The 22720-nt window shown below is 35.2% G+C and overlaps 12 protein-coding genes and 1 non-coding gene across 13 annotated transcripts; 7 read left to right on the forward strand and 6 right to left on the reverse strand.

Annotated features, from left to right (window-relative positions):
* Nucleotides 1-16: 16 nt before the first annotated feature.
* WICANDRAFT_62205 (uncharacterized protein) lies at nt 17-392 on the reverse strand (the record flags this gene model as incomplete). The annotated part of the gene is made up of 2 exons (XM_019183326.1): nt 17-27; nt 107-392. 2 exons carry the CDS (start codon nt 390-392, stop codon nt 17-19), a joined length of 297 nt encoding a protein of 98 aa, XP_019038825.1.
* A 37-nt stretch (nt 393-429) lies between these two features.
* On the reverse strand, nt 430-500 carry WICANDRAFT_t75. Its single transcript has one exon. It is a non-coding gene; the product is annotated as a tRNA-Gly (tRNA).
* Nucleotides 501-854: 354 nt separating this feature from the next.
* Nucleotides 855-1967, forward strand: AIT1 (Ait1p; the record flags this gene model as incomplete). The annotated part of the gene is made up of 1 exon (XM_019183327.1): nt 855-1967. The coding sequence occupies one exon, from the start codon at nt 855-857 to the stop codon at nt 1965-1967; it is 1113 nt and encodes a 370-aa protein (XP_019038826.1).
* A 453-nt stretch (nt 1968-2420) lies between these two features.
* Nucleotides 2421-3674, forward strand: VCX1 (Vcx1p; the record flags this gene model as incomplete). The annotated part of the gene is made up of 1 exon (XM_019181782.1): nt 2421-3674. The coding sequence occupies one exon, from the start codon at nt 2421-2423 to the stop codon at nt 3672-3674; it is 1254 nt and encodes a 417-aa protein (XP_019038827.1).
* A 1049-nt stretch (nt 3675-4723) lies between these two features.
* On the reverse strand, nt 4724-6283 carry WICANDRAFT_62208 (uncharacterized protein; the record flags this gene model as incomplete). The annotated part of the gene is made up of 1 exon (XM_019183328.1): nt 4724-6283. The coding sequence occupies one exon, from the start codon at nt 6281-6283 to the stop codon at nt 4724-4726; it is 1560 nt and encodes a 519-aa protein (XP_019038828.1).
* A 288-nt stretch (nt 6284-6571) lies between these two features.
* WICANDRAFT_29937 (alpha/beta fold hydrolase) lies at nt 6572-7417 on the forward strand (the record flags this gene model as incomplete). The annotated part of the gene is made up of 1 exon (XM_019181668.1): nt 6572-7417. The coding sequence occupies one exon, from the start codon at nt 6572-6574 to the stop codon at nt 7415-7417; it is 846 nt and encodes a 281-aa protein (XP_019038829.1).
* Nucleotides 7418-7843: 426 nt separating this feature from the next.
* WICANDRAFT_62210 (uncharacterized protein) lies at nt 7844-11717 on the forward strand (the record flags this gene model as incomplete). The annotated part of the gene is made up of 2 exons (XM_019183329.1): nt 7844-7868; nt 7924-11717. 2 exons carry the CDS (start codon nt 7844-7846, stop codon nt 11715-11717), a joined length of 3819 nt encoding a protein of 1272 aa, XP_019038830.1.
* Nucleotides 11718-13311: 1594 nt separating this feature from the next.
* Nucleotides 13312-14001, forward strand: WICANDRAFT_17598 (cyclin PCL2; the record flags this gene model as incomplete). The annotated part of the gene is made up of 1 exon (XM_019180752.1): nt 13312-14001. A coding segment is annotated over one exon (690 nt), but the record flags the coding sequence as incomplete, so codon positions are not given.
* Nucleotides 14002-14444: 443 nt separating this feature from the next.
* CDC48 (AAA family ATPase CDC48) lies at nt 14445-16990 on the reverse strand (the record flags this gene model as incomplete). The annotated part of the gene is made up of 2 exons (XM_019183330.1): nt 14445-16828; nt 16885-16990. The coding sequence occupies 2 exons, from the start codon at nt 16988-16990 to the stop codon at nt 14445-14447; spliced, it is 2490 nt and encodes an 829-aa protein (XP_019038832.1).
* Nucleotides 16991-17550: 560 nt separating this feature from the next.
* On the reverse strand, nt 17551-18195 carry SFT2 (Sft2p; the record flags this gene model as incomplete). The annotated part of the gene is made up of 1 exon (XM_019181832.1): nt 17551-18195. The coding sequence occupies one exon, from the start codon at nt 18193-18195 to the stop codon at nt 17551-17553; it is 645 nt and encodes a 214-aa protein (XP_019038833.1).
* Nucleotides 18196-18481: 286 nt separating this feature from the next.
* Nucleotides 18482-19540, forward strand: RTG3 (Rtg3p; the record flags this gene model as incomplete). Its single annotated transcript, XM_019184692.1, has 1 exon — nt 18482-19540. The coding sequence occupies one exon, from the start codon at nt 18482-18484 to the stop codon at nt 19538-19540; it is 1059 nt and encodes a 352-aa protein (XP_019038834.1).
* Nucleotides 19541-19717: 177 nt separating this feature from the next.
* On the forward strand, nt 19718-21856 carry NTO1 (Nto1p; the record flags this gene model as incomplete). The annotated part of the gene is made up of 1 exon (XM_019183331.1): nt 19718-21856. One exon carries the CDS (start codon nt 19718-19720, stop codon nt 21854-21856), a length of 2139 nt encoding a protein of 712 aa, XP_019038835.1.
* A 69-nt stretch (nt 21857-21925) lies between these two features.
* MIX23 (Mix23p) lies at nt 21926-22471 on the reverse strand (the record flags this gene model as incomplete). The annotated part of the gene is made up of 1 exon (XM_019183332.1): nt 21926-22471. One exon carries the CDS (start codon nt 22469-22471, stop codon nt 21926-21928), a length of 546 nt encoding a protein of 181 aa, XP_019038836.1.
* Between the last annotated feature and the right edge of the window lie 249 nt (nt 22472-22720).

Consider the following 22720-nt stretch of genomic DNA (forward strand, 5'->3'; position numbering starts at 1 on the left):
ATGATGTAGATATTCATCAATTCAGCTCTTATATTCAAAGGGACATCAGCTAAAAGTGGGTACCATAATTGCTTCTGAATTTTTCCAAATATTTCTTCCCAGTTACTTTCTCCATTAATTGAGATACCTAAAAATTTTATTGCAGATGCTTTTTCCAATGGTGTGACCTTTATAGCATTATCTTTATACTCTTCTTTATATTCATTTTCCATCCATCTTCTCAATGTAACTATATTTGACTTGTCTAAATTAATTTTCATATTTGAAACATCTTCATAAATCTGAAAATTGGTTGTGATTTTTTCCAATTCCTCCTTTGACTTAACTAGCAAATTAACATCATCAGCATATGCGATCACAGTTAAATCTTTAGCATCAAAAGGACTATGCATCTTAATGTAATTTTGTCCAAAAAGAATACCAAAAAAATGCGCAAGCCCGGAGTCGAACCGGGGGCTCAAAGATGGCAACTTTGAATTTTACCGCTAAACCACTTGCGCTTTTCGTTGACGAGGTTTGTCGCTGACTAAACCAACTGTGCAAAATTGGTAAAGACACTATTAGCAGAGCACGTGATTTGCACTAATTTATTGTTATTTTAGATCAAAAAATTTTCTAATGAATAAGGTACATTGTATGGGCTTTTTTTGATAACTGGAGAGGTTAATTAATAGAATCAAAGTGTAACTTTTGGAACTGGATTATATTTAATTATGACTCCTCGAAAAAACTGAAAAGGGGAGATCAACATTGGCATTTAGTTTATTTTAAAGAGAGATAGTTTTCTCATATTCAGATCAAAGGGATCAGTTGCATTCATAAAACAACAAACGAGCACATCATAGAGCGTACATATGTCATTGCAGTACAAAAGAATCAAGGATATCTTGGTCCTTTTGATACCAATATTAGTTGTTGATTCTTTATTTATTTCAAGCTCATTATTCATACAGATTATTCATCACCCAAAATCATTTTCCCCATGTTCATTAGAATATGTTAGAACTTTTATATTGGCAACATTAAGTTCATCACTTGTTAATATTGGTTCTAAATATTTCCGTCATTTCTATAACTTGAAAGTTATCATTGAATTCTTAGCATTACTATTATTAGCATATCCACAAAAGACAGAGATTGAACAAACTTTTTCAAATTGGAACCTTGTTAAAAGGGAAAGTTATTTATTTGGAGCAATTTATAATTTGATTAATCATTCGATTTATCTTTACGGTGAGATTCGAATTATTTGGTTCCAACCTTTGGATTATGCACAAATTGAAGTTACTCGTCAGCAATCGAATGAAAATATTAGTGAATTGGTTAGACAGAAATCAACATTATCAAATTGTATTCAAGTACGGAGAAATTCATACATCAAGAAAAATGTTTATTCTCCTGTGAATAACATTGGTGAATCTTCATTAAATGAGAATGATTATCTGTTAAAATCAGATCAAATCAACAATAACAATAATACATTAGTTGTGGATTATAATTCAGATTCAATTGAGTTTTTAAACCCAAGTACTTCATACAACAATGACCATTCTAAAACACCAAATCTTACACCAGTCCATACCAATTATGGTTCAGTTGTTTCATTCACTTCACTTAATAATTTAATATCACCACCAAACCCTTCAAAATCACCATTAATTTCAATTCTAGAAATCATTGCATGGTCAATAATTTCATCTTTTTATGAGATTGGGATCTCTTTAATCTTGTCAATCACTTTCATTTATGTTCCTGATTTGGATGATAGTTTATTCTCCTGGTTAGAAATTTATTATTATAACAATATAGATAATTTCATAGTGGAGGTTGTTGTTCCAGTTGGGATTATTACAAGTTTTGTTCATTATTGTATTACATCAAATTATCAAACGTCACCGCAATTAACGCTAGTGGCATTTTTTGCTGTTTCATTCGTTTTATTTACATTTGGATTGGGTTTTACATAGGGAAGAGTTAGGAGTATTAATATAGGTTAACATTAAATCATGTTGTAGTTTGAATCAATTTCATTTTGGCCCAATCCAGAAATGTGCCAACGTCACCGGAGAAAAAAATAAAAACAAAAAAAAAGAGAATTTCAAATTGAATAGCAGCCTCGAGAATTCAATTTAAAAGGCTCAATTCCAACTCTTCCACTTTTTCCTTGGAATTTGTTGATTTAACAATTTGTATATTCTCAATTGCAACTGTCTTCATCACTGGTGCAGTCAGAGAGTACTAGAGAAGCACCGAATTGGCTGAAAGTTGTCGCGCTAAACTAGCTTGAGCACTGCCTTGATTTTATTGCAAAATAGCTTTTTTTGGTTGGACCCTGAACGTTACTTTGCCCTGAAAGAAGCTCTACAACCAATAGTTAGCCTGTGTGTACAAGCAGGAACAGGAACAGGTATCTGAAAATAATGAGCCTCCCATCTTCAAACACCCCATTATTGGGCGAACAAGAACATCAACATCAACAGCATCAATATACACCTCGTTCAGTTTTGAAAAATGTTGCTCATGTGGCAACTGTGACTTTAAAATCTTCACCAGTCAATTTCCTACTAGTGTTTGTCCCATTAGGTATCATTGCTGGTAAGTTGGGTTGGTCTTCCACTTCAGTTTTCATTTTGAATTTTTTGGCAATCATCCCATTAGCTTCTTTATTAGCTTTTGCAACTGAAGATTTATCATGTCATGTTGGTGAAACTTTAGGTGGTCTCTTGAATGCTACTTTTGGTAATGCTGTGGAATTGATTGTTTCCATAATTGCGTTAAGAGAGAATCAAATTAGAATCGTTCAAGCTTCAATGCTAGGTTCAATTCTATCAAATTTGTTATTGGTGCTAGGTTGTTGTTTCATTGCTGGTGGTTATAATAGACTACAACAAGCTTTTAATCAAACAGTTGCTCAAACAATGAGTTCTTTAATGGCTTTAGCCACTGCTGGTTTATTAATTCCTGCTGCATTCCATGCTTCACTGCCACAAAAAGATCAAGCATCAAATGATGAAAAAATCTTAGCATTATCAAGAGGTGCTTCAATTGTGTTATTGGTTATCTATATTTTGTTTTTATTATTCCAATTGAAAACTCATAAAGCTATTTTTGAAGATTTTTGTGATAGTGATGAAGAAGAAGAAGCAAGATTACAACATCAAAATGCTGCAGCAGGTTCCCCTAAATATGAAAACTACGCTGAATTGTCCTCATTTTCAGCAATTTCACTTTTGTTTATTGTCACAATTGTTGTTTCCATATGTGCAGATTATTTAGTTGGTTCAATTGATGACATTGTTGAAACTAGTGGATTATCAAAGACTTTTATTGGGTTGATTGTTATCCCAATCGTTGGTAACGCTGCTGAACATGTCACTGCTGTTGTTGTTGCCATTAAAGACAAGATGGATTTAGCCATTGGTGTTGCTGTTGGTTCTTCTTTACAAATTGCCTTATTTGTCACACCATTCATGGTTTTGGTTGGTTGGATTATTGATGTTCCAATGACTTTGTACTTTTCAACTTTTGAAACCGCAGTTTTATTTGTTAGTGTTTTGATTGCCAATTATTTGATTTTGGATGGTGAAAGTAATTGGTTAGAAGGTGCGATGCTGATTGGTACTTATGCGATTGTTGCATTGGCCTTCTTTTACTTCCCAGATACTCAACTATAAAGAAAGAGGATTACTAGAGATATTCATAACATGAACATTAACTTTTTTGTATTGTAATATATATGATGTTTGAACGTTATAGGTGATTTTAGATGCTTATTTTGATAAAGTTTGATGAAATGTAAACATTGATCTAATTTACGACTGCGTTGATCTTGGCTTTCAGTCATGATCTAAACTCTATTTGACTGGCATCAATCTTCGCGAAGTCGATGTCAAGTTTGGTTGGTTGAATGAATACGTACTATATAATATAAAAGGTATACATTGACATAAGAAAGCAACAGCTTATGTGACTTAGCCTACACTATATTGAGTTCAAATCAACAAATGTAATGTAAGCTTAAGACACATCAATTTCTTACACCTATTTAAATCCGCCAAAATATACGTGTCAATAAGAACTTGATTCATCAACACCTTATTGCGTATGCCTCAACTTCTCTATATTATAAGGTGCCAAGCTCATATAATATTTAGTGTTACTGGGTGTGCACAGTGGTAATATTGAATTTGATGTAGCGTATGGTTACTAGGAAAGGGATGAGAAACTAGTTCATGATCTGATATGATCTAGTATTCAACAAAAGTATGGTTTTAGAGGTGAATAGAGAGGAGCGAGAGGTTCTGAAGGGGTTTAAAGGTTGTGTTGTTGAGATGCTAGGATAGATATATGGTTGAGGACAAATTCAACATCAATAGGGTGTTACAAAGATAAATTATATTTCTCTGTATTATGAAATCTTAAGTTGATTGATGATTTGACTCTTAGAGTCTTTTTGGAAACCTATTATTTTGAGAAACCAATTACTAGAAATCTAGTGGTTGTTTTAATTATTAATAAGAGATGTGAATTTAGAAATTGAACTTAATGGAAGTAATTGTATAGTTAGAAAAGATTAGAAATATAAGAACGTACTCTGTTAAAAAAAGTGCTGATAAGAACTACCCACCATCGCGATCAATACATTACTGCAATGTCTTAAAATCAAATCATCGTTATACTTAACTAATCAGCATTATACGTAAACCAAAATAAAACCTTATATTCAAACAGCATTAGCACGACCTTCATCCTTTCCCGTATTTTGAACATGTATACTCTTAACTCTTTCGTCACTTAAAGAATCAGTGGAATTATCAATCTGTGAATCTAGTTCAACTGGGCTATCATTTTTTTGCTTCTTCTTCTCAAAGTGACTCTCAACCATTGGGATAACAACCACAGTCCAGAAAGTTAAACAAATCACAAACGCTAACCCATAAGCAAATCCTTTAGTCTTTCTATAAAATGGCGCATCACTTGATGGGAAAAGCTCTTGTTGGAATGGAGTAACAACAATTTGACCAACAACAATCATTGAAGCTTGTGTAGCGGCTCTTAAATGTTGATCACCACCACAAGAGATATTACACCAACCAGCAAGAACAGGAGTGAAACAACCATACGCACCAGTCATAGTATAAGCAGCTAATCTTAAATGATGCGACGCTCCAGAGCTCAGCATAACACTATATGTAAAGATCAAGATTGTCCCAACAAACAATAAAAATGGCCATCTTTTACCAATCAAATCAGAGACAATACCAGATGATAACATACACACCAAATTAACACAACTCATTGATGTTGGCATGTAGTTGACTTGAGGAATTGTATAATCACCAGTATATTTCAAGTAAAGAGTGTAAAATTGCATAACATAATTACCACCAGTTAATGACCATAATGAGTAAGCCACTATAAAGACATAAAATTGCCATGAACCAAAAATTCTTTTAAAGATTGTCATATCCCATTTACCTGTTGGAGTTCTACCATCTTCATCAATTCTTTCAACACAACGTTTTCTTTCCCATTCGTTCAAGTAGAAAGCCTTTGTGGTTTGAGGAGTATCTGGAATAGCAAACAAACCATATAAAATAACTGGTATACCTAGTATAGCATCAAAAATGAACAACCATCTCCAAGCACTTAGACCACGAACACCATTCATATGTTGATATAACCCACCTTGAATGAAACCAGAAATAGCTTGACCAATGACACCAGAAATAACAAAGAATGCTGAACGACGTAAGATTTCACTCTTCTTATACCAAGCACCAATAAGGAAGTGAGTAGCTGGGTTAGCAGAAGATTCAAAGAACCCCATCAAGAATCTAAGTGCATAAATTTGTTCCACCTTGTTACATTTATAAACAAACAACACACATAATGACCAAAGAGCATCCATTGCAGGTAGATATAATCTAGGACGGATGTATGAGACCAACATGGTACTTGGAATAGATCCCACAATGATACCAATGTTGAAATAAGTGTTCATCCAAGACAGTTGATCTTTATTCATATTCAAGTCTTCTTTCATACCCGAGACATAGGCATTACTAACGTTTGTTTGATCAAGATATTTCAAAAAGAAGGCAGCACAGGCATAAGTAAGAAGAAAGAAATCAAGTTTAAAGATCAGTAGTTTCTCTTTCTTTGTGGTACCTGGTTCATACCATTGTAAAGTATGATGCTTCTTTTTGGTTTCTGTGGTGCTGTCGAACCCTTCATTTGAGCCCTTCTTATCACTTTTGAAAAAATTCAATTTTTCAAGCATGGTTTTGACTGATAATTATTCCATTAACTTCAGATGGGCTTAAATCTTAATCAACATCTCATCGCTTCTTTAAATACAATCTGATGGTCTCAACAGTCATAATTTTTTATACCCAAAAGCCACTGTTTTATCAGAAATTGCGACATCGACGATAACAATGATTTCAGTTCTGCATATCAAGTCCGCAAAAGAGAACGAGCAGCCGTTTCGCGTTGTACAAATAAACCATGAAACGGAGTTTTGAATAGTACGAATGTTTAGTGTAGGTGGAACGGTAAGTAGTTGAAGATGCTAGGAAGAGTTAACATTGGGGGCGCAGAGTTGGAGTATTTACTAGAAGGTGAAGGGTTGGGTGATTTGATAATTACGCTTCATGGAGGGAGAGGTTTTGGCAGTAAAGAGTCTGATCATTCAGTTTACAAAGAATTGGCCTTAAGTGGGTACAGAGTTTTAAGTTTTGACTTTAGAGGACATGGGAACAGTTCATTTACTCCACCGTTTACGTTCAAGAGAATTGTGGACGATATTGAAGAGCTAAGACAACATTTCACGAAGGATAAGGTCATCATTATAGGTGGTAGTTTTGGTGGATTTATAGCTCAGCAGTATGCGATAACGTATCCAAACTCACTTAAAGCCTTGGTTTTAAGAGGTACAGCACCTTCTCATCATCATGAAGCTGATGCTTTTAAGGTTTTGGAAAAAAGATTAGATAAAGCTCCAAATGTCTCTGTTGAAATGTTGAGAAAAGTGTTTTCATCTTTTGATAGCGATGAAGAGTTTAGATTAACCATCTTTGCAATGTTGCCATTGTATTCAGAGACCTATGATGCTAACCAGGGCTTGAAGTCTGCTCTAAAGACCAAATATAGAGCACAGAGTCATAATGAATTGTATTCTGAACAGGAGAAATACTTTGATTATAGAGAAGGATTGAAGCAGTTGAATGTTCCAACTTTGATTATAGTGGGGGATAAGGATTGGATATGCCCTCCAAAACAGTCTCAATTGATACATAGTTTAGTCAAGGACTCTGAATTGCTTGAAGTTGAGGGAGCTAACCATAGTGCCCACCTTGAGAAGAGAGCTTTGGTTTTAGATAAGATTTCCAGTTTCTTGAGAGATCGCTTATAGGTAAACACGATACATACCCTGAACAATAGGGATACTAACACTTCAACAACGTAGAGGAGCTCAACAAAGACAGTCTCAACCAAGAACCACGAACCACCACACAGACAGACCCATGGGCCATAAAGCTTGTCGTAGTTAACCAAGACCCTGAGCTAATCTTCATCAAGCTTTCAAAAAGACCGTTAAAGGCGTTCCACCAATTGCCGGCACCCAATTTGGAAATCCCAGTGAATAGAGATTTGACGCCACAGCGGACTTTGCAATAACGAAGAAAAAAAAACAGTTGAGATAAGTCATAAATGCGTATTGTTGTGAGGAAGGACGCTTTGATCGATGAGATCGTGATGATTTATAAGTTGTCGTCTTCCACTATGCGCTAAACATTCATTGTGTACCTCATATTGTGTTATAACATCAATTGAAAACATGTCTAGAGTTCAGATATCTATTGGTTAGTACCCAGATACCTTTCTACCTCTTAGTTTTGATCTAACAAAATTTCACAGATAGAGGTGGAACTTTCACTGATATATGGGCAAATATCCCAAACAAAGGTGAAATAGTGTTTAAACTACTTTCAGTGGATCCAAGTAACTATAACGATGCACCAACTGAAGGGATTAGAAGAATCTTGGAGTCATTCACTGGGAAAGAGATCCCAAAAGGTTCAAAGTTAGATGGTAATCTAATCGAATGGATTAAAATGGGTACAACAGTTGCAACTAATGCCCTTCTTGAACGTAAAGGTGAAAAATTTGTTTATGTTACCACTCAAGATTTCCATGATGTTTTGAAAATTGGTACTCAAGCAAGACCTGAATTGTTCAATCTACATATAAAGAAGCCTGCTCCTTTATATGATGAAGTTTTACAAGTTGAAGAAAGAATCACCATCGAAACTTCAAGTGATGATCCAAATCAACAGGAAGTCGACGTTAGCTCTGATCCTAACTTACGCTTGACAGATTCTGGTTCCATAATAAGGATAATCAAACCATTGAACGTGGAAAAGACAACCAGTGATCTAGAAGGATTATATTCCAAAGGTTACAGAAATCTAGCAATTGCGTTTGCACATTCATTTGTTTACAACAAGCATGAAAAAATGGTGAAGGATATCGCACTAAAAATTGGATTCAAATATGTTACTCTATCTTCGGAAATCTCACCAATTATTGGGATTTTAAACAGAGGTAACTCTGCAAGTATTGATGCCTACTTAACACCACACGTTCAAAAATATATTGATAACTTTTTAAGTTCATTCAGTAATAAACCAAGAGTAGAGTTTATGAAAAGTGACGGTGGGTTATGCTCAGCTTCCAAATTTAGTGGATTGAATGCAATTTTGTCGGGCCCTGCAGGTGGTGTTGTTGGATTTTCACAGACTGCTTATGAATCCAAACCTGTTATAGGATTTGATATGGGTGGTACCTCAACTGATGTTTGTAGATTTGGTGGTCAATTAGAAGTTGATTATGAAAATAATACTGCTGGGATTGAAATATTTGCTCCACAATTACAGATTCATACCGTTGCTGCAGGTGGTGGATCTATCTTGAAATGGGAAAATGGATTATTCCATGCTGGTCCTGAATCTGCTTCTGCTCATCCGGGTCCTGCTTGTTATAAGAAAGGTGGTCCTTTGACCATTACTGATGCTAATTTGTTCCTTGGTAGATTAGTTAAATCTCAATTCCCAAATATCTTTGGACCAAATGCAGATGAACCATTAGATGATCAAACAACTACTGAAAAATTCATTGAATTAACTAAAGTGATTAATAAAGACACTGGTAAAAACTTTACACCACAACAAGTTGCTTTGGGATTTTTAAAAGTTGCAAATGAAACAATGTCAAGAAGTATAAGAGAAGTCACTGAAGCTAGAGGTTTTGCTACAAAGGAACATGACTTGACATCTTTTGGTGGTGCTGGTGGTCAACACTGTTGTGCTATTGCTAAGAATCTAGGGATCAATAGAATCATCATCCATAAATATTCCTCAATCTTGTCTGCTTATGGTATGACTTTAGCTGATAATAGTACTGAGTTTAGGGAGCCTTTCAAAGGTGATTTGAATCAAGAATCTCTACAAAATGTTTTGGATGCTTGTAAGGGATTGGAACAAAAAGCTAAAACTGAATTAGAACCACAATTAATAGATTCATCAAGGATCAAATTAAAGACTAAAATTTCTTTGAACTTGAAATATAGAAATTCAAACACTTTATTTGCAGTGGAGGCTGATGAAGATGATTTTTTGAACACCGACTTCGAGGCTAAATTTTTGAAACAACATGAAAGAGAATTCGGTTTTACACTACAAACTCCAATCATTATTGATTCCATAATTGTTAAATCCATCATAAATACAAATGAATCAAATGCTAAAGTTGCCATCAATGATGAATTGTCAAAAATTACAAAAACCACACCAGTTCCATCAACAACTCAACTTGTTAATTTTGAATCGGGACAATTAGAATCAAAAGTTTTTCATCTAAAAGATCTATCACCTGGCTCCATCATTGCTGGACCTGCTTTAATCATTGATGAAACCCAGACTTTGTTGTTAGAGCCGAACACAACGGCCACAATACTTTCAAACCATATTGTTATCACAGTCGATTCAGATTCACAAACAACTCTCAAGGAAGAAATCAGTTCTGATACACCATTGGAACAAGCTGATCCAATCTTATTAAGTGTCTTTGGTCATAGATTTATGTCAATAGCTGAACAAATGGGTAGAACCTTACAAAGAACCAGTGTGAGTACTTCAATCAAAGAAAGATTAGATTTTTCATGTGCTATATTTGGTCCAGATGGTGGATTAGTTGCAAATGCTCCTCATATCCCTGTCCATCTTGGTTCTATGCAATATGCTATTCAATATCAACATGATTTATGGCTAGGGAAATTGAAACCTGGTGATGTCCTTGTTAGTAATCACCCAGAAGCTGGTGGTACTCATTTACCTGATATTACCGTTATTACTCCAGTTTTCTTCCAAGATGAAATTGTCTTTTATGTTGCATCGAGAGGGCATCATCAAGATATTGGTGGGATTGGTGTAACTGCTATGATTCCAAATAGTAAAGAATTATGGCAAGAAGGTGTCTCCATAAAGAGTTTCAAATTGGTTAGTGGTGGTAAATTTGATGAAAAAGGCATAAAGAGGATTTTTGAAGAACCTGCCAAATACCCAGGAAGTAGCGCTACTAGAAATTTACACAATAATTTGAGTGATTTAAAAGCTCAAATTAGTGCAAATCAACGTGGTACTTTATTAATGCAAGCTTTATTTGAAGAATATGGTAAATTAGTGGTTCAATACTATATGAAGGCAATTAGACAAAATTCAGAGTTAGCCATTCGTGATTTCTTCAAGAAACAAGCTCTTTTACATAAAGGTGGAAAACTGAAAGCTATTGATTATTTTGATGATGGTACACCTGTTCAGTTAGAAATAACAATTGATGGTGAAAAAGGTGAAGCATTTTTCGATTTTACAGGAACAGGACCTGAAGTTTATGGCCCAATGAATACCCCAGAGGCAATTACACATTCATGTGTTATTTATGTTTTACGTTGTTTGATTGACATGGATATCCCACTGAATCAAGGTTGTTTGACACCATGTAAGATATATATTCCAGAAAACACCATCTTAAATCCAAGTGGATTTGTGGCAATTTGTGGTTCAACCATTGCTGGTCAAAGAATTACAGATGTTTTATTGAAAGCATTTGGTATTTGTGCAGCTTCACAAGGTTGTGCTAATAGTTTTGGATTTGGTACAGGTGGTAAGGATCCAATTACTGGTGAACGTTTACAAGGTTTCACATTTGCAGAAGCTATTGGAGGTGGTGCTGGCGCCGGACCATGGGGCGGTGAAACTGTTGATGCTTGTAATGTCCATTGTACCAATACTAGAACAACTGATATTGAAATCATTGAATGGAGAACACCTGTTCTTGTCAGTCAATGGTGTATTAGAAAAGGTTCTGGTGGTGACGGGTTAGTAAAAGGTGGTAACGGTGCTGTTAGAGAGATTGAAGCTAGAATTCCATTGAGGGTTTCAATCTTGTCTGAAAGAAGAGTTTTTGCACCATATGGTATGAATGGAGGTGAAGATGGTGCCAAAGGTTTGAACATTTGGTTTAGAAAACAGAAAGATGGAAGTTTCATCGCAACCAGAATGGGTCCAAAAGAGATCATCAACATCAATGCTGGAGACAGAGTTCAAATCAATACACCAGGTGGTGGTGGTTATGGTGTAAAAATAGATAATTAGATAATGATAGACTTGAACATAGATTAATAGAAAGAATTAAGATCAATTAATCTGTTACCTGTATCAGTTGACGGTTGTATGGTGAACTTGCAAAGTTAATGGCTCGTCTATGTAATTTTTCATTAACATCCACGAAACCATCAAAATACGATTCGGAACACGCCAAAAACGCATTCTTGTTCTATTACTCTGAATGGCAAATAAATTGTAGGCTCTTCACGCCCTTTCATTATTCATGCCTATTGAATCTCTTGTCTGTAATCAGCTTTCTGTGCTCAGAAGCTGGATCGACGATGAGTGGAAGACGCGCTGGTTTTTTTTTGACATGACAGGAGTTACCAGCCAAAGCTCGTATCAGCTACTCTCCTTCGCGTAGACACACATAAAAAAGTCCCACTAAAAGCTGGTGGTTTGTGATGGTGGAGCAAAAGCATAGACAAGACATGGAAGGGAAAACAGGATGAAGCCGAAAGGATGTAATGGTTATGATAGATATTGATTTAGCTACAGCTGGTTTAATTTTCAAGGGACCAGCGAGCCAGCCAACCAATTTTTTATCTCCGAGAACAAAACTTGAAGAGGTAGCAAATGGTCAGGCTGGAGATTACAGAGAATATGAATCCAATTGAAGAATACGTGTCAATAGTTTGCTAGTGGTTTCTATGACTTTCAGTATTCCTTTACCTTAGGTGCTGTGTGCTCTTTTTTCATGTGGTTCATTTATGCCACTCCATGCCTAGAGTGTCATGTACCAGAAACAATCGATTAAAACTCAGACAATAAACAAACAATTTGTGCTGGTTTGAGAACATGTTCGTGTTTTTCTTGCATTTTTAAATGCGGGATGTTTATGCATTTGAAAGACCGTTGAACCAAAACCAGATACAGGTGTTTGGATTAGTTACCCAAAACTGATGTGAAAATTGACACGTTAAGTTGAAAAGGTGAAATTAACGTGATTGGTTACTGTTGAATCTATTAACTCGAGTATAAGTAAATTCAATTGCTGATTGATAGACTAAGGATTCTCTTTTGATACACTCCACGCCCACCACTTTCCCTTGTTCATGTTGTGTTTTTGAGGTTAACTGCCTCGAGACGCGTAAAAAATTGATATTTTTCGCGTCACACGCCATCCCTTTTCCGGTTTGAGCAACATAATGTTTATGACCCAAAATGGCTGGACCTTAATTTTATTGATATTTTTTTTTCGCAGGAACATGAAGAAAATGTTATAAAACAAATTGGAATCCTTTCCAAATAACAACTTGTTGTTTGTTGATTGAAATAGCAGAGGCACCCACAATCATTAATCCAAACAAACACTTTGAATATTTTCAATCACTCATTTTTTTAACTTTCGAAGGCAGATTCAAGCTTGTTTCACATTCTCTCCATTCAGGTACCCAAAGCCTCAACAATCCTCAAGATTAAGCACAAAGAATTTTCCATCGCGTTTGATATTTGTTTGATAGAATATAAACAAACAAATATCCATTGGAAAAACCTTCATTTGAAATAAAAGCAAGTTTTCATTCATTTTCAACAAAACTGTCGTTCCACAATCATTTAATACCACATTCATTTCTATAATATGACAGATAAAGAAGCTTTATACCACTTCAACAAGAAGTCAGTCAACTCTGAGATGGTTCAGTACTTGGTTGATACAACATACTCAGTCATCAAAGTCAAACCAACATTATCCTCAAGCTATCCATCTCCACCAAATTCACCAGATGCCTATTCACAACCAGTTCAACTATTTGAGTTCATTCGTCGTTTGATAAAACATTCCAATGTTCAAACCCCAACCTTAATGTCAACATTGGTTTATTTGGCTAGACTACGAGCCATTTTGCCTTCAAATGTTTATGGTATTGAAACAACAAGACATAGAATCTTTTTAGGTTGTTTAATCTTGGCTGCTAAATCATTAAATGACTCTTCTCCAATAAATAAACACTGGGCTGCTTATACTGATGGTCTATTATCAATTCAAGAAGTCAACACAATTGAACGTGAACTATTAGAATATTTGAATTGGGACTTATCAATAACTTCACAAGATTTATACAATTCTTTATCATTTTTCCTCATACCAATCAAGGCAAAACTCAAGAAAGTTGCAGAAAATGATTTATTAACAAGACAAAAACACTTCATTTCAACAACACCATCTTCAACAAGATTAGCTTCATTAGTTGCTCCAAAATGTGTTAGTAATTCATCATCTGCAAGCTCTGTTCCATCTTTAATGTCTTCCTCTTCTTCAAGATCCACTTTAAGCAGTATAAATACTCAATCTTCACATTCTATAAATAATATGTTGAGAGAACCAGTGGTGATGGAACAACAACAACAACCTCAAAAGACTGGTTATCGTCCATTGAGATTAAGATCTTCAAATGATAACAACCAACAATCATACTATCAACAATCTCAAGTTTCATCTAACAATCTTCCTATTAATCAATTAGAGAAACCAAGAACTTCTTTATTAGCAAATGCTGGAAGAATTACTAGAGCTTTTTGAAAGGTTAAATTATATTTATTTAATAATTGGGATTATGATATTATGACATTTTATGGGATATTTTAGGGACAAGTGTATAAGGAAACACAAAGTAATAATAATGACTAAAAACATGTAGTTCTACAACAATTTTTGGAAAACACAACGTAAGTATTAGAATCAATATTATAAAGAAAAAATCATTCTAGGTTCTAAGAGTAAAGATCATCATCTTCTTCAGCAGCACCAAAATTAGCAGCACCTGCATTTTGATTAGCTGGTGGAATGGTTGATCCGTCACCTGCTGAATCACCGAATTTGAAGTTGGTATATTGACCTCTTGAAGCTTGTATTTGTTGAGCATAGGCTTCATAACGACGTAACTCAGCATCACTGACTGAACGTTTAGCAGTCTTCATAGCTTCTTCGAAATGAGCTTTAGTGATAAATGGAACCAAGTCTTCTTCTTCTTCTTCTTCAACTTCTTCCTTCATTTCAACATCACCTTCTTCACTCTTGACTTTAGCTTCTTTTTCAGCATTTGCACGTCTATGAGCTTCAATAGAATCTTTAATGGCAAATTTAGCAGATCTTTGAACAATATATGACAAATCAGCACCAGAGAAACCATGTGTAGTTTTAGCAATTTGACCTAAATCTAAACCTGGTTCTAATGGGGTGTTTCTTAATTGAGCTTTCAAAATTGATAAACGTGCAGGTTCATCTGGTAATGGAACATAAATCAATTGATCTAAACGACCTGGTCTTAAAATGGCTGGATCAATTTGATCTGGTCTATTGGTGGCACCAACAACGAAAACATTCTTTTTAGCATTCATACCATCCATTTCAGTCAACAATTGATTAACAACACGATCTGAAGCACCACCAGCATCACCCATTGAATTACCTCTAGCCTTGGCAATAGAATCCAATTCATCCAAGAAAACAACTGTTGGAGCAGCAGCTCTAGCTTTATCAAAAATATCACGGATATTTGATTCTGATTCACCAAAGTACATACTTAATAATTCTGGACCTTTAACGGAAATGAAATTTGCTGAAACTTCGGTGGCAACAGCTTTAGCCAATAATGTTTTACCAGTACCTGGTGGACCAAAGAATAACACACCTTTTGATGGGGCCAAACCAAACTTGGTATATTGATCTGGATGTAAAACAGGATATTCAACAGTTTCTTTCAATTCATCTTTAATGTGGTCCAAACCACCAATATCATCCCAAGTAACATTGACACTTTCAACAACAGTTTCACGTAATGCAGATGGATTAGAGTTACCTAATGCAAATCTGAAGTTTTCCATAGTAACACCTAATGAATCTAGAATTTCAGCATCTATTTCCTCTTCATCTAAATCAATCAGGTCCATCTTTTCACGGATTTGTTGCATAGCAGCTTCTGAACATAATGAAGCAATATCAGCACCAACATAACCATGTGTTTCAGCTGCAATGGTTTCTAAATCAACACCATCAGCTAATTTCATGTTTTTAGTATGGATTCTCAAGACTTCTAATCTACCAGTAGCATCTGGAATACCGATATCAACTTCACGATCAAATCTACCAAATCTTCTTAAAGCTGGATCTATAGAGTTTGGACGATTTGTAGCAGCAATAACAACAACATTTGATCTTGCCTTCATACCATCCATTAAAGTCAACAATTGTGAGACAACTCTTCTTTCAACTTCACCATTGGTCTTATCTCTCTTTGGAGCGATAGAATCAATTTCATCAATGAAGATAATAGAAGGAGCATTCTTTTCAGCTTCTTCAAATGCTTTTCTTAAATTAGATTCTGATTCACCCGCCATTTTGGACATAACTTCTGGACCATTTATTAAAAAGAAGAAAGCACCAGTTTCATTGGCAACAGCTCTGGCCATTAATGTTTTACCAGTACCTGGTGGACCATACATCAAAATACCTTTTGGTGGCTTAATACCGATACTTTTGAATAATTGAGGGTGTCTTAACGGTAATTCAACCAATTCTCTAATTTGAGCCATTTGTTTACGACAACCACCAATATCATCATAACCAACTTCATTGATGTTGTTTTCTTCATCTTCTCTGTTGATTGGTTCACCTTCACAATGAATAATGGTATCTTGTGCAACGATAGCAAATTCAGCTGGTTCAACTTCAACAACTTTGAATTCAACTTGTCTCATACCACCACGAACAACGAAATGATCACCTTTTCTAACTGGTCTGTAAGCTTCAACAAAGTAAGGTTTTAAATAAACATCGAACAAAGAACCAGTTAAACCTTCAACGGTATCAGCAATTGGTAAGACTGAAATTCTTGAAGCGTATTTAATATCTGGACATGGGTGGACAGTAACAATATCACCTAATCTAACTCTCAAGTTATTACGAACAACACGATTGATACGAACTGCACCATCATCAATGTCATCATCAACAAGAACAATCAAAACGGTATCTTTTCTCTTTTTACCTTTGACTAAAACAGTATCACCACGGAAAAGTTGTAATTTTTCCATAGTATTTGAAGTCATTGCGATAACAGAGTTATCATCATTGACGGCGTCATCAACGAGTAATGCTTTTAAATTGTTAGTACAAAATATTCAATTGAATAAAGATTGATCAGTAACTTACCATTATCCTTCTTCTTTCTTCTCAAGATTGCAGTGGCAGTAGCATCTTCTTTAGTTTGATCAGCTCCTGAAGCGTCTAACAAAGGCTTCTTTTCTTCTTTAACCATCTTTTAAACTTCGACTTTCCTTGGATAAATTCAATGGATATGTGATTATAATCGAGATTATAAGTCAATTGATATTTGGGAACGTGAAGTTTTCAAGTTTTGTTATGGGTTCTTAGTAATTGTAAAAGTGGAAGTAAGTGTTGAATTTTGATCTTTATAAATTCGGTGGCAACAGATCAACAACATCGAAATTCGCGAATTTTTGGTTTAGGTGTGGGCTTTTTGGCCGGTGCCACACAAAACTCGAGATTGAACAGGGTATCTTTTGGCTGGAGTTGAAGCATTATAAGGGAATAATGGAGATAAAGGGTTCAATAGAAGGTTCCAGAAGGTGATGTTAAGGTGTAGATGTTGGTGATAAAGACGTTTGTGTTTTGATTTTCCTTTTGAGTCGAGAGGTTTGCGCTGTTTTAAGTGAAACTGGTTAAATGAGAAATGCTACCATGGTAATACACTATGTTAAGTATAATATTGTACAAGTAGTATCATATTTCAATCCTGAATTGAGACATGTTTTATGGAGTGTTCGTTAGTCATAAATATGCAATTGCTGTAATGTTTTAAAATCCCACTAAGCTACCAACTTGTCTTGCTCCAACAGCGGTGGCCATTCTTAAACCCTGGACACCAAATGGGAAATAACTGACAGTATAATAGATGACTGCAAAAATTTCAATCAAACTGAAAATTAACGTCAAGATTGTGGATTTCATGAAAGCACTGAAATAAATAGTGGCAAAAACTGAACCGAAAAAAAATATTGTGAATGGTAATCTTTGAGCAGAAGTTAAATGTCTTATGTACGCCATTGGACCTTGCAACAAACCAAACGATATAACAAATAATAATGAACCCAATGACCATAACAAGCCAAATTTCCTAGGTTTTAATGCCAATACTGGGAATAAGAAAAATGATATGGTGAAACAAGCGATAGAACCTAATAAACAAGCAATGAAACCCATTAATCTTTCAAATCTCGATAAAGTAAACCATTCTGGCTCTTGATTATTTACTTCTTGAGCATCACTCTGTGTTAATGGTAATCTGTTATAAACGTCATTTGCAGTGTTATTCAATGTTTCTGCCCAACCTGAAAACAAAGTCTTTGCCCCTTCATTTAAAGCACCACCAGAGTTCGTATTGTGTGTGGATGTCCATCTATCCCATTGGGCTCTTAAGCTTCCTTCACCGGTGTCAGCCATTGTTATTGTAAATTACCAATTGTTGATTTTGTTCTTGAGCAAGTACGTATTAATTTTGATGTTGATGTCGATTTGTCTTTTAAAAGAATTCGCGGGTGCATTTTGAGCACTATTCGCAGATCTTCCCTGATATTGCCTTATTGGGAAGTCAAGGATCAGAGAGGCTGCTGCTTTGAGAAAATACGAAAATAAACCACATTTTCAAACCAAAGCACCAACGAGAACAAACAAAGACTCACTCATAATAGACATACACAGAGGTACTTGAACACAATTGGCTAAGACAATGACAGACGAGTACTTGAACTTCAACAGCGGGAAAATTAACCTAGACGACTTTTCATTCAATATCAACAACGATGCATCCTCCACAATTCCTGAGAATGAATTACTAGATTTCACGACTGGTAATCCAAACAACAATAACATCAACAACAGTCATAATCTACATCAAGGGTCTCATGGAACTACCCATCTGAACCCAACTCAATTACACAGTGGTTCACTAACACACAATGACCCTTCAAACGTACAAAACTCCTTCCATAACAATAGTTATCTATCCCCAGTCAACTCACCATACACTAATCCAAACCATCTGTCAACTTCATTTGTTTCTTCAAGAAAGAACTCAGTATATGATACTTTGGAATCAGTGGCGTCTCCACAACAACATCAATCCACATTAAACTCCCAATATTTCTCACCATCTCAAAAACCAATGTCTTTTAGCAACAATACGGCATCCCGTCAAATACCAGATATCTCATCCATCAACAGTCCAGGGTCTATAAATGATCAATTAAGTCCGTATCCTTCATCTTTTGATACCTTCAAATCACCAAGTGTTCGGTCTCAAGGATTATCACCTGCAACAAGCTCTGGCCCAAAACAACAACTCACCAAGGAGGATAAACTACGCCGCAGAAGAGAGTTTCACAACCAAGTGGAGAGAAGAAGAAGAGATTTAATCAAAGAAAGAATAAAAGAACTGGGTGTTATTGTTCCACCTTCATTACTACTAGTGGATTCCGATGGGAAGGAAATTAAACCAAGTAAATCAGTCATTATAAACAAAACAGTGGAATACTTAATACATCTGCACAAAGTTATGAAATCTCAAGATGAAAGATTAGCTGATCTAGTAGCCAAGATTGAGGAATTGGAGAAATTACCAGATCAAAACCCTGTACCTCAAGGAAATAATGAAAGTTCTTATCAAAATTCACCTGCAAATATCCAAACGTTTGGAAGTGATAACCAACAACATGAATTGGATTTTGATGTGAATGAGTTCTTAAAAGATCACAAAACTGATGCGAACTGGGATGGGTTAAATATATAGATTATTATTGTTTCCAACGAATTGAACGAAATTTTTATGACAACCTTTGTAGCCTTCGCGAATTCGTTTTGCAATTTTTTTTTCACCAGACGCGGTTTTCAAAATTTGACTGTACCAAAGAAACAATGTGTATCAACAAAGTGAATCAACTCTCAAAGCAGAACCAACGCCTTTAAGATGAGCGCCAATGGTACCCCAAAGGGAGGTAACCGCAAGGCCAATGCTAGGTCTCTGCTGATATCTCAACGGAAAGAAAGAGCCGCGTCAATACCGCCTACACTAACACAACCCATAAATAACAATCATAGTATCCATCATGATCCATCAAAACCTAGAGAAGAGCGTCATTTCAAAGATTATTATCCCGATCTTGATGAAGATTTAGCACTCCCGTTGCTTTTGAATGAAATTGATCCAAATGAACTAAAATCAAATCATCCTAGAATCCAAGGTTTGAAAAAACCAGAATTCAAACAAATCCCAAAAGAAATATTACCAAATGACAATAGTAAAATACCCAAAAATATAATCAAACTTGGCTACAAAGAACACTCAATGTCACAAAATCCAGAAACGTATATTCGTGAAAATGATCAGTTCGCTAAAAGGGAACAAAACAATCCATTCTTTGAATCAATTTCATCAAATCAAATAAATTTTAAATCGACTTATGACATGGATGAACAAGATAATTATTTCCTAGCATATATTAATTCTAAAATTGATTCAAAACAGATAAGCCATGAAATTTTCGAGATTGCTATAACAATTTTGGAAAATGAATGGTATTATCTTGAAAAAAAAATCCCACCTAAAATAAGAAAGACTTATTCATCAAATTCTGAGTTGAGTTTAAAGACAAGCGCTGCAATAAACCACACTAAACTTTATGGTGCAGATGATGGTATTGGGTTTTCTCCTGAAGAGGATCAACGTTGTGCAGTTTGCAACGAATCAGAATGTGATAATTCAAATGCAATTATTTTCTGTGATGGTTGCGATATTGCAGTACATCAAGATTGTTATGGGGTTATCTTCATTCCTGAAGGTCAATGGCTTTGTCGACGTTGTATGATTTCCAAAAAACGGAAAGTGAAATGTCTGTTTTGTCCCTCTACAACAGGTGCTTTTAAACAAACTGATAATGGACTTTGGAGTCACGTCCTCTGTGCATTATGGATCCCTGAACTTTGGTTTGCAAGTGCTGGTCATATGGAGCCCGTTGAAGGATTTGATGTTATACCCAAGGGGAGATGGAAATTGAATTGTTACATATGTAAACAAAAAATGGGTGCATGTATTCAATGTGCTAACAAGAATTGTTTTACTGCGTTCCATCCAACTTGTGCTAGAAGAGCTGGTCTTTTCATGGAGATGAAAAAGGGTGTACAAGGAGCTGTCTTGGATAAATCATCAATGCATTCGTATTGTCATAGACATTCCCCACAAGGTTATAATGAACAAGTTGATATTAAAAGTGGGATTGAAAAAACAAGATTATACTATAGTACTTTGAATCAAAATCAATCCACAAATGTCCTCAAGATTTCCAAAGAAAAAAAATCTGTAAATAAGAAATGGAAAACTTCAAGAGGCACACCAATTCCTCCAAATTATTTCATTACAGTCATCAGTGTGTTCTTGAAAAAATTGAAAATACAAGATGAGGAAAATGTTGCACAGCAATTAACCAAATATTGGTGCATGAAGAGAGAAATGAAAAGAGGTGCACCATTGGTCAGAAGAACAGATCCAACGGGTTATACAAGTGGTAATCCTGAGGAATTGGAACCAAAATCTGAATTTTGTAAAACGTTGTTACAAGATATTGATCAGCTACAAGGATTAGCACAAGCTGTGGAATTGAGAGAGCAAGAAAGATTATTATTAGACCAAGTTTTTAAAGAACAATTGCAATGTGCTTATTTCCCTCATAACACTTTAATACGGTTGTTGTTGACCAAGATTAACAAAATTGATTCATCAAGATTTCTAATGGACTTAGAAACACAATCATTGAATCTTTCACAAATTAATGACAAAAGTGTGAAAAACAATTATATGTCATTGAATGAATTTTTAACAGATTTGGAAAGTTTTTTCCAAGAAGTGGAGGCAATCAACTCTCCTGCATTAATCAAGGCTGTTCGTCGTATAACTAGAGACATTGATACTAATTTACAAGAGTTGAAAGATCTTGATCTTTCGAAACTGGACAGAGACTTTGTCATGGATGGTGTTGAAGTTAAAGAAGCACCTTATCAAGGTTTACGTGCAATGCAAGAAGTTGGACTAAGTGATATGGAAGATGACTAAATGTGTATACTTATCGTAAAAAATAATTCATTAGGACAATAAAATACTATGTACAGTTTTGTATTTCTCTCATTTCAAAGAGTTTGTCCAGTCTTTGAATTGTTGTGTCCAGTCTGACATACCACAATTATCGCTCAATATTTCAACACTTCTTGATTGAATGATATCTTCGACTAGTTTTTCATTATGGACCCAGTGCTGTAGTTCTTTTAGTTGCTTGTATTTAGACTCTTTAAGCTCTTTGAATTCTCTAGCAGCATAAGGGTCTATTCTTGGATCAACATATTTTTCTTGTAATTCAGGTTCTTGATTAGATTCAATAGCTTTTTCCAAATTGACACTTTCTTTATCACAAAACTCTATAGCACCTAAACGGTCTCTCCAGCTTTGAAACAGTATGGAGTCTGTGAAATTATTGCATATATCAGCCTTGGTGTGTTTCATATCATTCAACAATGAGTTCAACCGTTGCTTTATCACATCATCTGTATTGGCTCTTGACAACTTCAGGAATGCTCGCAAGCCCTTTGGGTTCAAGCAGGCGCCTCTGGAAAGATCAGGGACCCGTGGCGATTCAGGGAATGCATCTTCGTTTGACTGGTTCCAAAAACTCATAGTTAAACCTTCATAAAGTTGTTGTAAATGATAGAGGCGTTCTGATGTAATTACCAAATCTCGTTTTTTTTCTAGGACATTGAAACATCAAAAATCAAAACTTGACCAACTAGTTAACCGAAAACTTGAGATCAAAGACCAAACATACTAGTATTGGCTCCTTCAAGACATCTAAATTATCATGTCCATAGTCAGTTTAAATCCATTGGACTATATTCTCACGTCAAATGAGGAAAAAAGAGCGTTTTT

Source organism: Wickerhamomyces anomalus (genome assembly GCF_001661255.1).
Source record: "Wickerhamomyces anomalus NRRL Y-366-8 unplaced genomic scaffold WICANscaffold_3, whole genome shotgun sequence".
Classification (NCBI taxonomy): domain Eukaryota; kingdom Fungi; phylum Ascomycota; class Saccharomycetes; order Phaffomycetales; family Wickerhamomycetaceae; genus Hansenula; species Hansenula anomala.